At 40.6% G+C, this 17,021-nt stretch overlaps 1 protein-coding gene across 16 annotated transcripts in view; it reads right to left on the bottom strand.

The window, feature by feature from the left end:
- The window catches only part of SYNE1 (spectrin repeat containing nuclear envelope protein 1), a 603,546-nt gene that overhangs the window by 98,417 nt on the left and 488,108 nt on the right, over positions 1 to 17,021 (bottom strand). For all 16 annotated transcript variants that reach the window (XM_075596504.1, XM_075596505.1, XM_075596506.1 and 13 more), the window contains 10 exons: positions 15,976 to 16,149; positions 14,929 to 15,060; positions 10,409 to 10,605; positions 9,772 to 9,904; positions 8,752 to 8,934; positions 7,349 to 7,498; positions 6,030 to 6,206; positions 5,284 to 5,439; positions 1,378 to 1,533; positions 125 to 295 (listed from right to left, as the gene is read on the bottom strand). In XM_075596504.1, the coding sequence (XP_075452619.1) occupies positions 125 to 295; positions 1,378 to 1,533; positions 5,284 to 5,439; positions 6,030 to 6,206; positions 7,349 to 7,498; positions 8,752 to 8,934; positions 9,772 to 9,904; positions 10,409 to 10,605; positions 14,929 to 15,060; positions 15,976 to 16,149 (1,629 nt within the window). The remainder of the gene's footprint in view (positions 1 to 124; positions 296 to 1,377; positions 1,534 to 5,283; positions 5,440 to 6,029; positions 6,207 to 7,348; positions 7,499 to 8,751; positions 8,935 to 9,771; positions 9,905 to 10,408; positions 10,606 to 14,928; positions 15,061 to 15,975; positions 16,150 to 17,021) is intronic.

Here is a 17,021-nt window from a genome sequence, read left to right as displayed (position 1 = left end):
GGAGTTTTAAATCCATCAGTAAAGTGAGTCGCCTAACGTTACATGGAGCAGACACTGGGATTCAAACTGTGTTCACATGCTTTAAAGGTAGTTGATATTACCATGAGCCCACTCGGTTTCTCACCTGAAGGTTCTCTACTTGGACCTTCACTGCCTCCATGGATCCTGTCAATAGGCGGAAGCGGGATAGGGAATACCTGGCTTCCATCAGGTAGCTATTTAGCTCTTCATAAACCTCTTTGTAAATGCTCCACTGATCAAGCACTGACTGTAACAATATCTTTAGCTGACCAACCTAAAAGGAACAATACAGACATAAAACAAATCTGACTTTTTCCTGCTGTTTTCCTTTCTTTGTTGATTTCTTTAGACGAATGAAAGAACAAAAGGCTACACTTTTTGGTAGCAATCAGCTTTTGTGAATTCAATCCCCCTGTTCTGTTTTATTTACACTGCCAGCACTATCCACAAAGGATAATGACTGGACTGAAAAGCATTTGTACCTTTGAAGTGCTTGGTTGGTAATACTGTAGATTGACTGTCTATTAATACTGCTGAGAAAAATTGGATTCATTAACCCTAATGTAACCTAGTAAAGCAGAGTTTTCTTTAATATGCAGTTCAAAGGGAAGTGCTCAGCTGCAAAACAGGGGCAGACATTTCTACTCTATTGAGTGGAACAATTTTTACTCTTTGTTCAAGAGTCTAATTTCTACATGGTGCTCGTTGTTGTTCCAAGATGTCACAAACAGTCTATTATTTTCTATCTTTAACCTGTTCTGGACCAGAGGGGACAGCAACCTGTTGCATAGCAATGCATCAAAGGGCTTAATTCCATGAAGTTTGTTTCTCAGACAGCTAGCAATCAATGAACAGGGTCTGCCTTGTCGTGGCTCACAGGCTTGCGATGCTTTGGCCAAAGGGTTAAACTAAATAACCCCTTTTCAAGAGAATATATAAGTATTTTACTGTGTATTTTTGTCATATTGGATGTAGCATTGGGCTTCCCTGTAGCTAGCAATCAATGCAAGCTAATATTGTAAAACTGATTTGTGGAAGCTATTCACATTACACACAGGTAGGTTAAAAAACATTCAGATATTACATTTTGAACCATTCTACTGCCAGATAGCACTTCTGATAGTAAAGGGGTTAATGATAAATACGAGTTCCTAAACAGTAAGATAGAGAGACATTTCCCCTTGTCCATCCCTAGTCACAGATTGCTTCTGGGGAACTTTACCCTTAAATCAGGGACTTGTTTTTTATACAAATACCACTCACTGTGTCTTTATTAAAATCTATGAAAATATGGATGGGATTTCTCCATTAAACGGGCCTGGAAGTCGACAGAGGACTTTAATTAAGACTATTTACCATGTGGTCCAGGTTTGCCCAAGAATGGTTAAGTTCTCGGAGGGTGTCCATGATAATAGCCGTGACTTTTTCTTTCTTGTTTTGGATTAAGCAAATCCCACTTTGTTCAACTTTCTCTACATCCTTTTCTTTTGCCTTTATTAACTCTTCTAGTTCCTAAAAGGAAACAAAAGAGATCAGAAAAAGAATGTGTATAGGAATTAATGACGACACACTTGTTTATTAAGGAATACATTTGCTAAACAGTGCTAAGGCATGGGGCCATATTTACTAAGAAGTGCTACTCTATAAGATAACTTCTGTGCTGGAAGACACCTTATGGCCCTCTTAAAGCAGCAAAACATGTGAAATCTTATATGTATATTTTATTAAATAAATCATTTCTGTAGTATTAGATAATAGTGATTTAATTTAAAATTCGAGGCAGCCATTATGTTAGGCACACAATCAGGATTTGTACAGATTTATAACAGGAGCACCAAACAATTGCCAGCTTAGGCAATAATGTAGAATTATACATTGTCACATGCTTTACAATTACAAATAAGAAAAAAAAAAGACAGAAAAAAGGGGGAAAGTATTACTGCTACTTTAAGTGGTCTTACTTGAGAAGACATCATCTGGTCCAGACGACACCTTACAGCCATTTCACTGTATATTTAGTAAACTGTGCTGCAGTGTCTTATGGAGTAGCCTTGCTTTATAAATACTGCCAAAGTCCACGTCCTATGTCATAGCAGTGGTATAGTAAATCAGGGTCTAATCCATCCCCACAATTTTTTTTTAAAGAATCACAATTTTCTCATTCCCCTTTTTAAATCCAATAACCCAAAGGAATGATCATTGAAAATCCTTGATCAGAACATAAACTTTGAATTAAAACAAAAAAGAAAAGCTAACTTAAAAAAAAAGTGAATCTCCAGTGAAGTCTCTAGCACCAGAGTGGGTAGATAGCACTCTTGGTTCAGTGAAGTTGTAGGGAGCATGAAGAACATGTGTGCCTACAATAAGAAATAATAGATCCTCCAACCAGCTCCCCTTGTAATACATGCACATTAAATTAGCCAAGAAGCAAACTTACATATTTAGTCCAATCTGGTACAACAAGCAGGTACCTTCTTGCAAACAGAAAAACAGGTTTTGGTCGTGAACCAGGAATGAGGTTGGACTCACAGCAAATATGCAAGTTGACTTCTCTACTGGTCTATGACTCCTATTCAATTTGATGTGAAAACCATCTTTCCATAGCTGGAGACTTTTTCAAATGCAAGCAGATGAATGGGACTTCTCTGGCCCAGGAAAAACAACTTCACAGCATACAGTATAGAGAAGGGGTTTAGGAGTTCACTATTGAGAAAACGTTATTAACTCTCATGCTCATTGGGCAGGGCCACCGACATGGAGTGACAGAAGGGAGGGGGGATGGCTGGCACTGCAAGTCAGGCTCAAACTCTGGCCAGGCCCGGCTGCCGGTCTTCTTGTGGACAGGCCCTCAGCTCTCCCTCAGTTGCAAACCTCTATCTCTCTGTTCCCCGAACAGCTTCCGATGCTGCTGCGCGACAGGCCTCTCTGACGATAGCGCGCTGGAAGTAAGCGTAGCCCAGTTTCCGGCACTCACGTGCTGACATTGGAAGCTCGGCATGGGACAGAGGGATAGAGGCCTGCAGCTGAGGGAGAGCCAGGGCCCCGGCTGTGAGAGGAATGGCAGCTAGGCCTGGCCAGGAGTCGCCAACTAGCAGCGCCGGCCTCCGGGCCCCCACAGCCACTGGACCCGGCTTGACCATCCACAAGATAAGTCTGTTTTTTTATATTTTTGGGGGTGGGGTCTTTTTGTATATGCATTGCAGGTGGGGGTCTTTTCAATATGCATTGGAGGGGTAAGGGTCTTTTTAATATGTATTGTGGATGGGGGTCTTTGTATTATGTATTGGGGTGGGGTTTTTTGGTATGTATTTTGTGAGGGGGATTGAGTAAGAGTGGGGTAATTGACGGATGGTGGGGGCGAGTGAGCAGGAAGAGGTGGGAGTGAGTGAGGAAAAGAGGGAGTAAGAGTGAGACACAGGGGAGAGAAATACACGCGAGGTGGGAGAAGGAAGAGGGAGTGAGACGGAGGGGAGAAAAATACATGGGAAGTGGGTGGGAAATAGAAGGGGCTTGTGAGGTGTAAAATTGTGGTGGGGCTTCGCAATACCGCTGAGGGGGGGGGGACCCGGAGTAGACTCTAGTCCTGGGCCCCGGGAAATCTGTCAGTGGCCCTGCATTGGGCCCCAAAGTTTACTGTACAAACTGGTCAAATACGTTAGTACTATTGTTATGTGGCCAGGTCTCCTGCTGGTCTTGCCCTTGGCCCTCTTACCTCTGGGGGTGGTGCGGACGCCGCCGGAGGTTGCGGTCAGACCAGCGTAGGTATGGTGGTTGTGCAGGGGTGACCGGTTCGCCAGCGAGATCAGCAGCGCCATCTTGATAGTGCACGCACATGCGCAGTACAATTGCGCATGCGCAGAAAGGTGTCGGGAGATGCGGTGGTCATAACAGGCGCACGCATGCGCAGTGTATGGAGGCCACTTTGGGGATGGTGCTCTGCGGGGACTACAGCCCCCAGAAGGCTATAGGACTGGAGATCAGATGGGGAAATACAGCCAATAGGGCTGCAGCATTGCTCCTGCCACAAGATTGATACATTTGGCGCACTGCGAGCCACGCCAGTCAGAGCTGGGACAAGGAGAGGGTAGGGTGTGTGTGCAGGGTGATTGTGGCCCCTGCACTAGGCCAGAGACTCCCATAGGCCCCAGCTAGGCCCCGACTCCCCCTGTCAGTTTGTGGCTGCTACAGGGACAAGCCCTTAGAAAGGTACACTGCTCCTTTATCTGTTTAGTGTCAAGGACACAGAAAAGGACATTGCGCAGCAGACACGGCCTCTGGTCTGGGACCAGACCACCAACTGATACCAAGACTGTTAAGGTGGGACCCTACAGCTGGATACCATCCCACGTGGAGGCGGACGCCATCGTGGACCTCATCGCTGGACCAGCAGATCCCTGTCACAATTCTGTCATTACTACCGGGTGCTGGAGCACTCGGCAGGAATAATTACATCACCAAGTGTACCAACAATAACACTTTAGTTGTGGGGAGTGCTGTCGCACACATTGGGTGGGGTGGCTCTTGTGGACACCAGGGTGTTTGGGTGCCCAGGCGCACCTCAGTACTTTGGGGTGTATCCCATCAGGGTGTAGACATTGTGTTGGAGGGCACTGTGGGGTTACGGCCACGTGTGGCCTATTTGTGTGGGTGTTACATTATCTGCATGTACAGCAGTAAACTGTTATCATACCATTGTGTGAATTCTTGCATTGGGTCCTGTGACGGGGTTATCCAACATAGTTAGGATCCTGCACAGGTGGAGGCGCTGTCACCAGACGGATCAGGCACACCACAGGCTCCCAGCAGTGGAGGGTCAGGCCTCCTGTGAGCCACAGGTAAAGCACCACACACACGTAGTAGCCATCTCATCTCGCATAGGGTGGCGGAAACTGCACTCACTTACATTATCCATAGTTGAAAATTCTCACATCACTAAACAGAGAAATGACAATCTAAAGGAGATATTTTACAGCGTACTATAAGCTAAAGGACTTGTACCAGAAGACCGTCAGCCTGTTGTGGTGTGGATCTATGCATTATAAAATGATGAAACTATGCTTGCATGCTTCTCTAAATCAAAAGGACACAGGGCCATGTTAACTAAGAAGTCCTATGCTATAAGACACCTTCCAACGCCAGATACACACATTACAGTCTGGTAACTCGAAAGAGGACTTAAGGCATATTATTGCCATTAGGTGTCATAAGGCATAGCACTGCTTAGTATGGCAATATGTGCCTCTGCGTTATCATTAGCATTACCTGGCACTCCTTGAAGCTGTTCTGAACTGATGCCTGATCGCCGATGCTTTGTTGTTTCTTTAGCTTCTTGTCTTGCCTTTCGAACCAGGATTTCAGGTTTTGCACATTGTTGCCATAATCTTTCCAACGTTCCAATAATCCTTCCAGCAGCTGAATCTGCACAGACATACCAACACGTTTATTGGAAAACATACCATTTATTTACCAAAAAAAACCAATGTGGATTTTTTCTATCTTTCACACTGACCACATATTTGAACGTTCACTTGACGCAGCGCTATGGTCGGTCGGTCGAGCGGCTGCAGAGAATTGGTTTTTCTTATTTTTAACATAACAATGAGGCAGGTGTTCGCTGGAGCTGAACCCCATTCATTTCCACTCTGCTTACGGAGATACAGACCTCCATAGGGGGTGACGGTAGTCATACTGCTCGGCTAGCAGGGTTCGCAAAATGGCGGAGTTTCAAAGCTCCCACGCCCTGCGGGCCAATAGGAAGGCGTGACATCAGGTTCGGCTTCCAAATGACTCGTGTGACGCGGGAGCTTTAAACTTTGTTAATAACAGCACCCCCTATGACGGCAAGTATATCAGAAAGCAGGGGGTCCCCGGTGCTGAAATGAATGGGGTTCAGCTCCGGAGACTCCCTGCTTCAAACGTGTGCTAAAAAATAATAAATTAATAAAGTGCATGAATTGCTGCTTTAAGTGCAACATACGTCAAGTCATTTGTGTTGCTAATTCATTTACCTTCTCTGTTATTAAGCCTTGAAGGATTTGCCAGCGTCTGTTCATAGCTCCAAGTTTCTCTGCAAAATCAGTCTTGTCGCTGCGCTTACTTTCCACGTCCTGGCTGCTTATCTGTAGCACCGACTGATTTACGAAGTCAACAGTCAACTGTTTGCAGTTGACATCGATTTTAAATCCCTGAAACAAAAGAAAAAGGACATGTTGAATGACAACATTGCATCGTTTCACAATGCACCTCTAGGGCAAAAATATTGCTACAGATTTATCTAGGAAAAAATCCTATTTCTTTGAATGGATTGTTTTCTCCTTTGAGATTGTTTTCTCCATTGGTGTCGATGTGTCACATAAAAATATGTATTGGTTTTAATGGTTTTTCTTTGATACATATGGTGTAGACCAGTGGTTCTAAACTTCAGTCCTCAAGGGCCACCTACAGGTCAAGTTTTAAGGATAAACCTGCTTCAGCACAAGTGGCTCAATCAAAATGGCGGAGCCGCCTGTGCTGAAGCAGGGCTATCCTTAAAACTTGACCTGTTGGTGGCACATGAGAACCACTGGTGTAGACGACTTTTGCCCTGACACATACAGTAAGCCCCTCTCTGACTAATAAACGATTCTGACAAAATTCCTATTTACAATTGGCTTCACTTAAGCCTCTCGCAGCTTATCAGCAAGGCCTGAAAAAGAAAATCTAACACTTTATCATGCACATTTATAAAAATGTGCCATTTGTGTTAACCAATGAAGTATGGTACTATCTTTAACATGTAATTTAATTATATAAAAGCTGGGAACTACAGGTTTGGAAGAAAGGAAAAATAATCTTATTAGGGATGCGCAAAATGTTGTGCCTTGTTTGTCTTAACCACCTAAGTGCCACCGATCTTCCGGCACTCAACTACAGTACGTGATCGCTGGCTAGCCAGGACGCGGACAGTAGAGGAGGTTACCCCACTTCCTACCCATCGCTTTCAACGTTCAATTTGGAAAAAGAGTATTGAAGGCATGATGTGCCCCTTATCCCATGCAGGGTATGTCTTGGGGCCCTCCGAGATCAATTTCTACACTTCTGACATCATGTTTCCAGCATTTACTTCTGTAACTGCTCCATATATTAGTGAAATGGCAGTATGTCAGAGGTTGTGTGACCTTCCATATTGACTTTTAATGCCTGACAGTATTTTTTTGCTGATTTTTGTGAAAATAATATGTTTGTTATGTCTTGTCTTTGAACGTTAGTGAAAATGTTGCATATCTCTAGTGGTTTTGCACAACTCCATCAAACAGAAGATATTTTAACCTGTTATTCTTCTCATTACCTTGTACTTTAGTAGGTATTCTTGAATAGCTTCACATCCCACTACATTCCGGATATTCTCTTCATCCTCTTTAATGACATTTTCCATTAGGGAGATCCAGGTCATAACTTCAGTGATGGCGTGGCGTGAAGGCAATTTGTCCATTTGGAGCTAGCAAATGAAATAAAGATATTGCGGCCCATGACTGAAATCCTCACTTTCCACTCTAGCAATCAAATGATGCAATTTTTGTTAAATAATACACATTATGCATTGATGCTTACATGCAACTAACAATGTATGCAAAGTGTATATATTTTTTAACAGCACCTAAAAATGAAACATACTGAAAGATGAAAATGGAAATGATGCACAGGAACAGAGAGGAACCCTAATTTCCTCCAAAGTTACAATACATGCTGGAGCTACCAGAACACTAAAAACAATACAATGTCAATGATGTTTGTCAAAAAAAAGTAGAATTTTTATAGATGAAATTTCCTAGAACAAACATACATGTGTATATATAGATAAATCATATTATAAGGTAATTATCACAACAAGAGATGCAAAAAACATCTGGATGCCCCAGAAGAAGTCTAAACTCAGACGAAACTAGTAGGGTGAGGGTCTCTCAGTAGATCTCCCTATTTTCTGTTATATTCAGGACTTTTAACTGTCTTTCTATTTGCTGCAAAGCCTTATTTAAAGGCTATTGGGACTGTTATATCAATCTCGGAATTGAGCCCTGTGGCTAATCTCACCGAGTGAACGGAGCCAGCGGTATCCCCGTTTAGGGGAGTGACGTCACCATCGGAGGACCCGCGCAACTGCTGATTTCAGCTGAGCAGTGAAGCGTCTGCGTCCGAGCACACAGACGGAGTGAGCGGTTCCTGAGATTATCAGCCCCTTTGATGCAGCGATCTGAAAGCATTTGACTAATGTGCCTGTTATTTCTGCTACATTGTAAGTAGCCTCTGTTGCTTGCGCAATATTTTTATTCATAAACGTACTTCACCATATTGGTATCTTTTTCATCTATAAGTACATCTCGTTGTGGAATTCGAATATAGGACTTGTTCACGTATTTATCCTTCAGGTGTTGTATATCCATGCACCTGTGTCTCTGATTTGCGCCTTTTGTGGGTTTTTTTTGTACTTAATATATATATATATATAATCTTTTTATTTCTTCTTTACATGAGAGTATGTCATCAGAATTTATAACACTATAAAATGAGACAACATGAGCACATATGATATGAAAAGTCAAAATATAAGAGTATGGGTGCTGTAAGTATTGAACAAAAATAAAAATGGATGTTACATTGCCACCAATCTTGAAACCAGTGGTTTGAAATGTGTAACATTAGCTTTGCAGTACATTGCAAGTATTTCATTCATTTAACAATGTTCTATCCTACCTGATGTAATTTTTCTTGTACCACTGGGATATGTGTAAGAAGCTCCGACCATTGGTTATCAATTTGAGCCAGTTCTGACCGAAGAGCTGCTGTGTCTACTTTTTTCAGACGAAGTAGCTGATTTCCAGTGCTCAGTACTAATGATTTCAGTGAGGATTTGGCATCAACCTCTTTAGAGAACTCCTGTCAATAACACAATGCACAATTTGAACTTGTTTTGCAACAGAAGAAGCATATACACAGAGAAATATATACTAAACGCTACACAATGTAAACAGTGTGATAGAAAATGATTGTGATGAGAATGCCAACAAACAGAGAACATTTTGTATATAATACACCTAAATTGGAATCAACTATTACTGATGCTGACTCTATACAAGCATGTCTGGAATAGTCCATGACCATCATATAGAAATCATCAATGAACAAATAATAATGAAGCTAATGTTAATAAAAAACTGGTCATACTGTAAGGTGGGTTTGACACTTCATTTGTATATTGATAGAGGTCAATGCTAAAGATCAAAACATTGATGCCGTCTATTTACATAAATACATTATGCTCAAGTTCCACGTGAGTGCTAATTCTACTATATTCGGATCTTAATTTTGCACTTAACAAAGAAGGAAGTCCCACCCCCTCCGAAACATGGAGCTCTATAAGGTAACCAAGATGAATGAATACATTTTAGTTCAATGTTCTAAGGCAGAGGTGCTCAACTCCAGTCCTCAAGCCTCCCCAACAGGTCAGTTTTTTTTAAGGATATCCAAGATTCAGCACAGGAGGCTCAATCAGAGGTGCAGTCGAAGGACTGATTGAGCTACCTGTGCTGAAGCAAGGACTGATTGAAACACCTGAGCTGAAGCTGGGATATCCTGGAATCGGATTTAGTCTGACAAATCCAGGAAATTCCGGGAGACAGATTTGGACTGGCTTACCCATCTCTAGTTGTTGTCAAGACTAATTGCAGGAGGTAGGTAAAAAATATTTAGTAAAACACATATAAAGTTACATACCAAGAAAGCATTAAGGTGATCACGAACTGTCTCCAACTCTTGAGGGACTGTTACTGACTGCTGAGTCCAGAAATCCAGTCGATCCATTGCAGATTGCAACCAATGAACAAGCTCTGCAGATTCATTCTTATATCTGGAAATTAAAACCGAATAAGAGCCACTCCAAAAGAAGGAAATTACAAATAAAGCTTACACACAGTGTATAATGTAAACAAATAACAGAAACGCAGGTATTTTATTGAATAAGAAAGTGATTTGTTCAAAAATAGTATGACACCAGGATTATTCTTAAATCTGAGGCTTTCAAATGTCAAGCCATAGTTATTGAGGCTACAATCATATTGAATGGAAAAAAAGCACTCAACATTGCATACAAGTATAAACAATTGATTTGGAGAAAGTGAGTTTAATTCTAAACCAAAAATCAGATATTTAATGAAGTACCATGATTTAGAAACTGTTCTAAAAGACACATAAGACATAATTGTAGTAAGTAATTAAATACCAGGTACTTAAAAAGTTTCCAAATGCTAAAACAAAATCCACAATATTTGAATTACTTAAATAAATAAAAAATACAAATACAGTCGTAAACTCTGGATACAATGTTGTTTTTGTGGTGCGCATGTTACAGTACCTTGTCCAGTGTTTGAGAATATTCTCTAGCCTGTGGAGCTCCTTGGAAACTCTGCTTGTGTTATTCAACCACTGCTCTCCTAGCTGATTCAAGAGGCTTTCCAGCTCTGAACAGCTGACAGATATCAGAAGTCTTTTGCCATCCTCCAACACCTGGTAAAGTTTGGGCTGGTACTCTGTTAAGCTTGACTTAACGCACTATAGGAAATTCAAGAAGGAGACAACATTAGTTTGATGTAATCCCTGTTGCATTGTTCTTAAACTGTCAATGGAGGCACTGTTGTTGGAAATTCCCATTGAAGTCAATGGGAGTTTCCATGCAATAGTTCTCTGATCCTCAGTGTAATGCTATGTTTTTCTACTGGGTTCCCCAGCCATTCCCAATGGGTTCTGTGCAATTTTCAGTTAATTTGAAAATTGTACCAAATACAGAAGAATTTACAATGCATCTGATCTCAGACGTGCTATTAAAGAGGGTTGGGGTTCCTTACAATGCATCTGATCTCAAACACGCTATTAGAGAGGGTTGGCGTTCCTTACAATGCATCTGATCCCAGACTTGTTATTAGAGAGGGCTGGGGTTCTTTAGAATGCATCTGATCTCAGACACGCTATTAGAGAGGGTTGGAGTTCCGTAGAATTTCACAATAGAATTATAGGGTTCCTTAATCAAAAACAAGTTGAAAACCACAGGTTTAATGAATAACCCCTTTAATGTGTTTCCTCATTGACGGTCACTTGATAAAGGCCTTGTCAGGGCCAAAATGTCGTGTTATGACAATAAATCCTTTTTGCTGAAATCCGCTGTGCCCTGGATCATGTTCTTAACTTCAATATACAGGACTGCTACAAATAGGCTATCCCTGAACCAGGTGCACCGGTGTCAAAACGCAAGTATCATTTATTTGCTTTATTTTTTTAATTATACATGTGTGCAGGGCACAGATCAATACATTATCAGTCAATGTGCAAAGGAAAAACATAAAATAAACAATATACAATCCAAAAACCTGAAAAAATACATTTACATACATTCAATATTTAATTTACCTTTAGAAGCGTTGGCCCTCCGAATCAAGGGGTATCAGGAAGCTCTCGTACCGCGACGTCATCCAACTTAATCCATCCACCTTGAAGATCCGGACGATGTAACCAAATTCTTCTTTCTTTGATCTTCTAACACCTTCTCCTTTCTTGATCTTTGATTATTTCTTTATTTTCTTTATCTTCTTTCTTCATCTGTTAATCCAAAACCCAATGGTAAATCACGATGTTGACTCGTCGGCTTCTTGAGTTCAAATGAGGCATCAAGACCTTAAATATGGCCAATGATGTCACATTTTTGGGTCAGAGGGTACAGCTCCAATCTGATTGGATGCTGTATCATGTGCCCGCCTCTTGTTTTTTTTGTGAAGGATGTGACATCTCAAAGGAGGTACGTCACATCGTTCAAACCCCATGGCCATATCACATGGTATTAGAGCCAATGGGATTGAAGACAATCCCATTGGTTGCTGTACCATGTGATAGGTTACCTTAGTTCAAAAGGATGTGACATCATCCCTTAAAGTGACGTCACAGACTTTTGAACTAAGGTAACCTATCACATGGTAGAGCAATCAATGGGATTGTCTTCGATCCCATTGGCTCTAATACCATGTGATATAGACATGTGGTTTGAAGGATTTTACATACCTCCCTTGAAGATGACGTCACATCCTTCAAAAAAAAAAAAAAAGAGGCGGGCACATGATACAGCGTCCAATCAGATTTGAGCTGAACCATCTGACCCAAAAATGTGCCGTCATAGTCCATATTCATTTGAGCTCAAGAAGTCAGCGTTGTGTTGTGGATTTACCATTGGGTTTTTGAATTAACAGATGAAGAAAGAAGATAAAGAAATAAATAATCACAGATCAAGAAAGAAGAAGGTGTTAGAAGATCAAAGAAAGAAGAATTTGGGTACCTGGTCCGGATCTTCAAGGTCGATGGCGTCGGATTGAGTTGGATGACGTCGCGGTACGAGAGCTTCCTGATACTCCTGGATTCGGAGGGCCAACACTTCTAAAGTTAAGTTAAATATTGAATGTATCTAAATGTATTTTTTTTTCAGGTTTTTGGAATGTATATTGTTTATTTTATGTTTTTCTTTTGCCCAATGACTGATAATGTATTAATCTGTGCCCCTTTGGGCACATACCAAAACATTATTAGCCAATGCATGTTTTGGCAAATGCTTGCTTTGTATTGAGTGTTATTTTTTTCTATTTATGTTTATTCTGTGGATGTCATTGTTTGTCATTTTGCTGGCTCCCCCCCCCCCCGATTGATTAACGTTTTTAATTAATGATTTCTTGTGTTGGCTCCTGCTTTAAGTGATGTGTTGGATAGTGGTTTAATTAATTCATTTATTTGTTGGCTACTAGTTAAAATTAATGATTTTTTTTGGTTTGTGCTTTTATTTATTTCATTGGTTGGCTAGTGTTTTTATTGATTGAATTGTAGTGTTAATGTGCTTAATTTTTGTTTTGTGATTATTGTTTAATTTTGGCATTCATGCTTTTTTATTAGGGTGACGATTGAGTGCTATAGTTGCTTATCATACCCATATTATATCCTGGGTGGCTAGTGGAGGACCCCTTAATTACTATAGCGGGTATTAACCACTAAGGTGATTAAGGGGTTAGGGGTCATTAGATTGTTTTAGTTCATGTATTCTTTCTGGCACCAGAGGACATGTCCCTGCAGTATGCTGATGAGGACGCCCTTCAGAATGGCAGGGGTAAGTAGAAAGGTTTTTATTTACTTTATTTATGCTGCCTGGCAAATGTTTGTTTTAATAATGGGCAAATGAGCTATTATCCATATCTGGATAATAGTTATTTTGCCCATTACAGTACTGTATGTGTTTGGTGGGGGGGGAGGTGTATTTATTTTAAATGTATGTCAATTTTATGTTTTTAACAAAAGGATTGGTACCGCAGGCCAGCAGGGACCCACAGGGACAAACCGAGGACCATTGTACAATCACAGGGACCACCAGAGGGCCCCCAGACACCTGTAGGAATCACCCGAGGGCTCCAAGGCACAGATGGGGACCACCCGGGGACCCCATTTGGGCCCCTGGACACTTTCAGGGACCACCTGGAGACCCACGGACACCCGCGAGGATCACCCAGGGACCCCCATAGGCCTCTGGTATGAATGCTGTGTATAAAAAAAATAAATGATGGTTTTAGGTGGGGGCACCGGTTGGGTTGTGTATTTGTGATCATACCATATTGTAATGTTTATTGGGGGCGGAGGGGGAATACAAAAGAAGGGATAACCTGGGGTGCTCCCTCCAAATACTAAAGTGAAGAGCCAAGTACCCCCTTCACTCACCCCCTCTGCCCGCAATAAAGCTGCTGTTGTCCATTAACCCCTTCATTGCCTTAGCGGTTAGCAGCTAAGGTAATGAAGTTGACTGTAAATGCATTTTTATTGCATGGGATTGATGCATGGGATATTAATGGGTATCAGCTCCAGAGACTCCCGGCATCAATCCGATGCAGGAAAATGTATGTATGTATGTTGCTGACAATGTATGCTTTATTATTTTTTATGACATAAGCACCAGGTCATTATATCACTACAGGAGTGGCAGATATTCATGATTTGTATATATATATATATATATATATATATATATATATATAGTGACAAACGGCTCCGCCGTCTGTCCGGGACTGTTAGAACACGGTCTTTTAGGGTAGGTTAAATGACGAGGCGTAACGTGCTGTTCCTTTAAACAGGCTATTGCCTGGTTTATTCAGTCCCAGGCGCTGAGACTGCCACGCGGAATTCAAAATAATACATAAGCAAACAAAAACCCTGCTCGTCTGAGCAATAACTTAACTAAGGATTTCCCTGACTGGGGTTGGACAGGCTTATCCAGTTCCAACAACAAAAATAAGGAACTTTGCAGTTTTAGACAAAAGGAACAGGATGATTTAACCCGTTTCCCCTCTCTGCTTCCAGCAGCCTTCCTGCCTCAAGGCTCTTGGGGAGAGGGCAGAGGAACCAGGAAATCAGCCTTAAATACCTGTTCTCTAACTAGCAGGACAGGTGACAGAAATCAGGCAGCAGACAAACTCTGGTCTGAATCCCTCACCCCTCAGTTCCAGCACTTGCCAAACTGTGGGATGGTGTGCATGCATTCTGAGGCTGCACTTTCCAGCCTAAACAGGATAGAAACTGTTCAGTATCCTGGGAGCCCTATATATGGAATGTATCACCATACCCTGGTTTCTGTCACTATATATATATATATATATATATATATATATATATATCTTAAAAGAAATATATTGCAAAAAATAATTATAATGTCTTGAAAATGTATTAAAATATCTGTTATACCCAGTTTTGTAATGGTACATTTCGACAGAAACCCAGGGGTTCGTGGAACACAGACTATAAAACCATTACAAAACCAAATACCGCACATATATGTGTTGAGAATTATTTACAGTACTGTACCTGGTATAGTTTAATTCTCTCTGTAAGTCTGTCTTCAGATTCTTCTACCAAACCAACCACAGGTATGTTACTTTCAATTGATTCCAGTTGTCTGCTTAATTCTTGATACTTTTCACTGAAAAACGTCCAAGTCTAGAGGTATTTTGTATAAAGAAAGAATGTTAAGATGCTGCACATTTTGAAGTATATGGAACAAATGAAAGCAGTGAAAATAAGTAACTTTGTTAAATTTGCCATGCATAATATCATTATTATTTGTCATTTAAGGTAACCAGTTCAAAATCATTAAAGCATTCTTGCTTGCCATTTGCATGAAAACATACAGGGTATAGGGGTATATTTACAACACGTTGCTATGCAGTACCATAAGACAACTTATGGCCTATTCACATAATTACTGTAGGTCAAAGGATGTGTTATGGTGGATGCCTACTTAGTAAATATGAGCCATAATCTTACTGAACAGTGGATCTGGCCTATAATATATCTTATCAACCAAAGTGAAGTGCTATTAATGATTCTTCAGCTTTGGAATAACCATTCAGAAATAACGTACAGTAGCCCTGGAAATTCTAATAATATAAAGTTTTTCGAATATAGACAACTTTTATATTGCACCACCCAAACCGGACAATTAGCAAAAAGAAATATGGATTTATAGAAGTAAACAAAGGTTGAATTATTATTAATAATAATAATAGTTTGGTCTTGTATATCGCTGCTAGTTTTACATACTGCTTTACAGAGACATTTTGCAAACACACTCCCTGCCCTGTAGAGCTTACAGTCTATGTAGAAGTATCTGTCACTAATGATGAGCTTATATTGTTTGAATCTTTATGTATACCAAATGGAATGAGCTCTTCTTCTCTATTTGCTTTGAGACAGTGGCCTGGTGCTGCATTTCCTATAATGTATAAAGGAGCTTTAATTAAAAGTCCTATTGGCCAACCACATGCATATCCTCCTATTTACTCTAAATTGGAGATTTAGAATATATTTTATAAATCATAACCCTGTAACAAATATATCCCTTGTTCTACTCACCTCAAGAATGTATTCCAGCTCCACACCTCTCTTGTGAGCCTGTTTAAGCACTGCCGAAGCCCTTGCCATCAACTCTGTGTGGTGCTGTGTTTCCCTTGGCAGCGCAAAATTGCTAATTTTCCTGAAGAGTGTTTCAGTGAGGATCATGTGCAACTCCAAACCCTGGAAATATTCCTGAAATATATTTGTTTAAGTGTCCTTAATACATTTGATAAGCGGTAGACGGATTACAACTTACCCAGAGTTTCATTTTATTGTGTTACTATGTTAATATGCTAATATTTTTGAGATGTTTAATTATGTGATAGGCTCACTAAAATTAGTTTAATAAATGTACAGTATGCATTAATTTTCTTTTTTCTTCGCTCACTGATTATCTTCTGTGGGGAACATTATCCAAGCTCCTAGAGTAGCCATTTGGCTGTCTTAGACATGTGACTGTGCTCATAAGTGGTATTTTTATTTGCTGTACGGTGGAGGGTTTTTGTCACTTTTTTAGTCACCATAATTTACTTTTTGTACCTGGTTGTAATCACTACCAGCTTCACACTGCAAGGCCAGTAAACCTCCTCACATCAATGGGACCCAAAAGGTTGATATAGCTGAATTACTTACTGGCCATGCACTTGTTTAACCCAGGCTGTGTTGATAAAGCTGTGTAAAACAGCAGGCATAAGCTTATATAGGGGTCCATGTTAAAATAGATATATAAAAAGTGACACCTTGTGAGTGCTCATTTGCATATCATTACCCAGAATCCCTGGCTGCAGTGGAAATATTGTATGGTGAGGGATTATGGGGAAAGACAGATGATTTGTGGACTTGTCTGAGAGATGAGAATGTGCGCATAAATTGTATTTTTATTTGACAATTGACAACTGAAACTTAAATGGTCATTAAACATATGTACTGTTATCAATGTATCAAGCTACTTTGTATCACTTCTGCCCCACTTGAACTATGTTACACGAGCAGCGAGTCATTATATGAGGCATGGGGACTTTGGCTAGGGATAACTTGAAACATAATATAATGGCATGCATCAA

This window comes from Ascaphus truei, chromosome 4 (assembly GCF_040206685.1).
Source record: "Ascaphus truei isolate aAscTru1 chromosome 4, aAscTru1.hap1, whole genome shotgun sequence".
NCBI lineage: Eukaryota > Metazoa > Chordata > Amphibia > Anura > Ascaphidae > Ascaphus > Ascaphus truei.
This window is presented reverse-complemented; position numbering and strand designations above follow the sequence as displayed.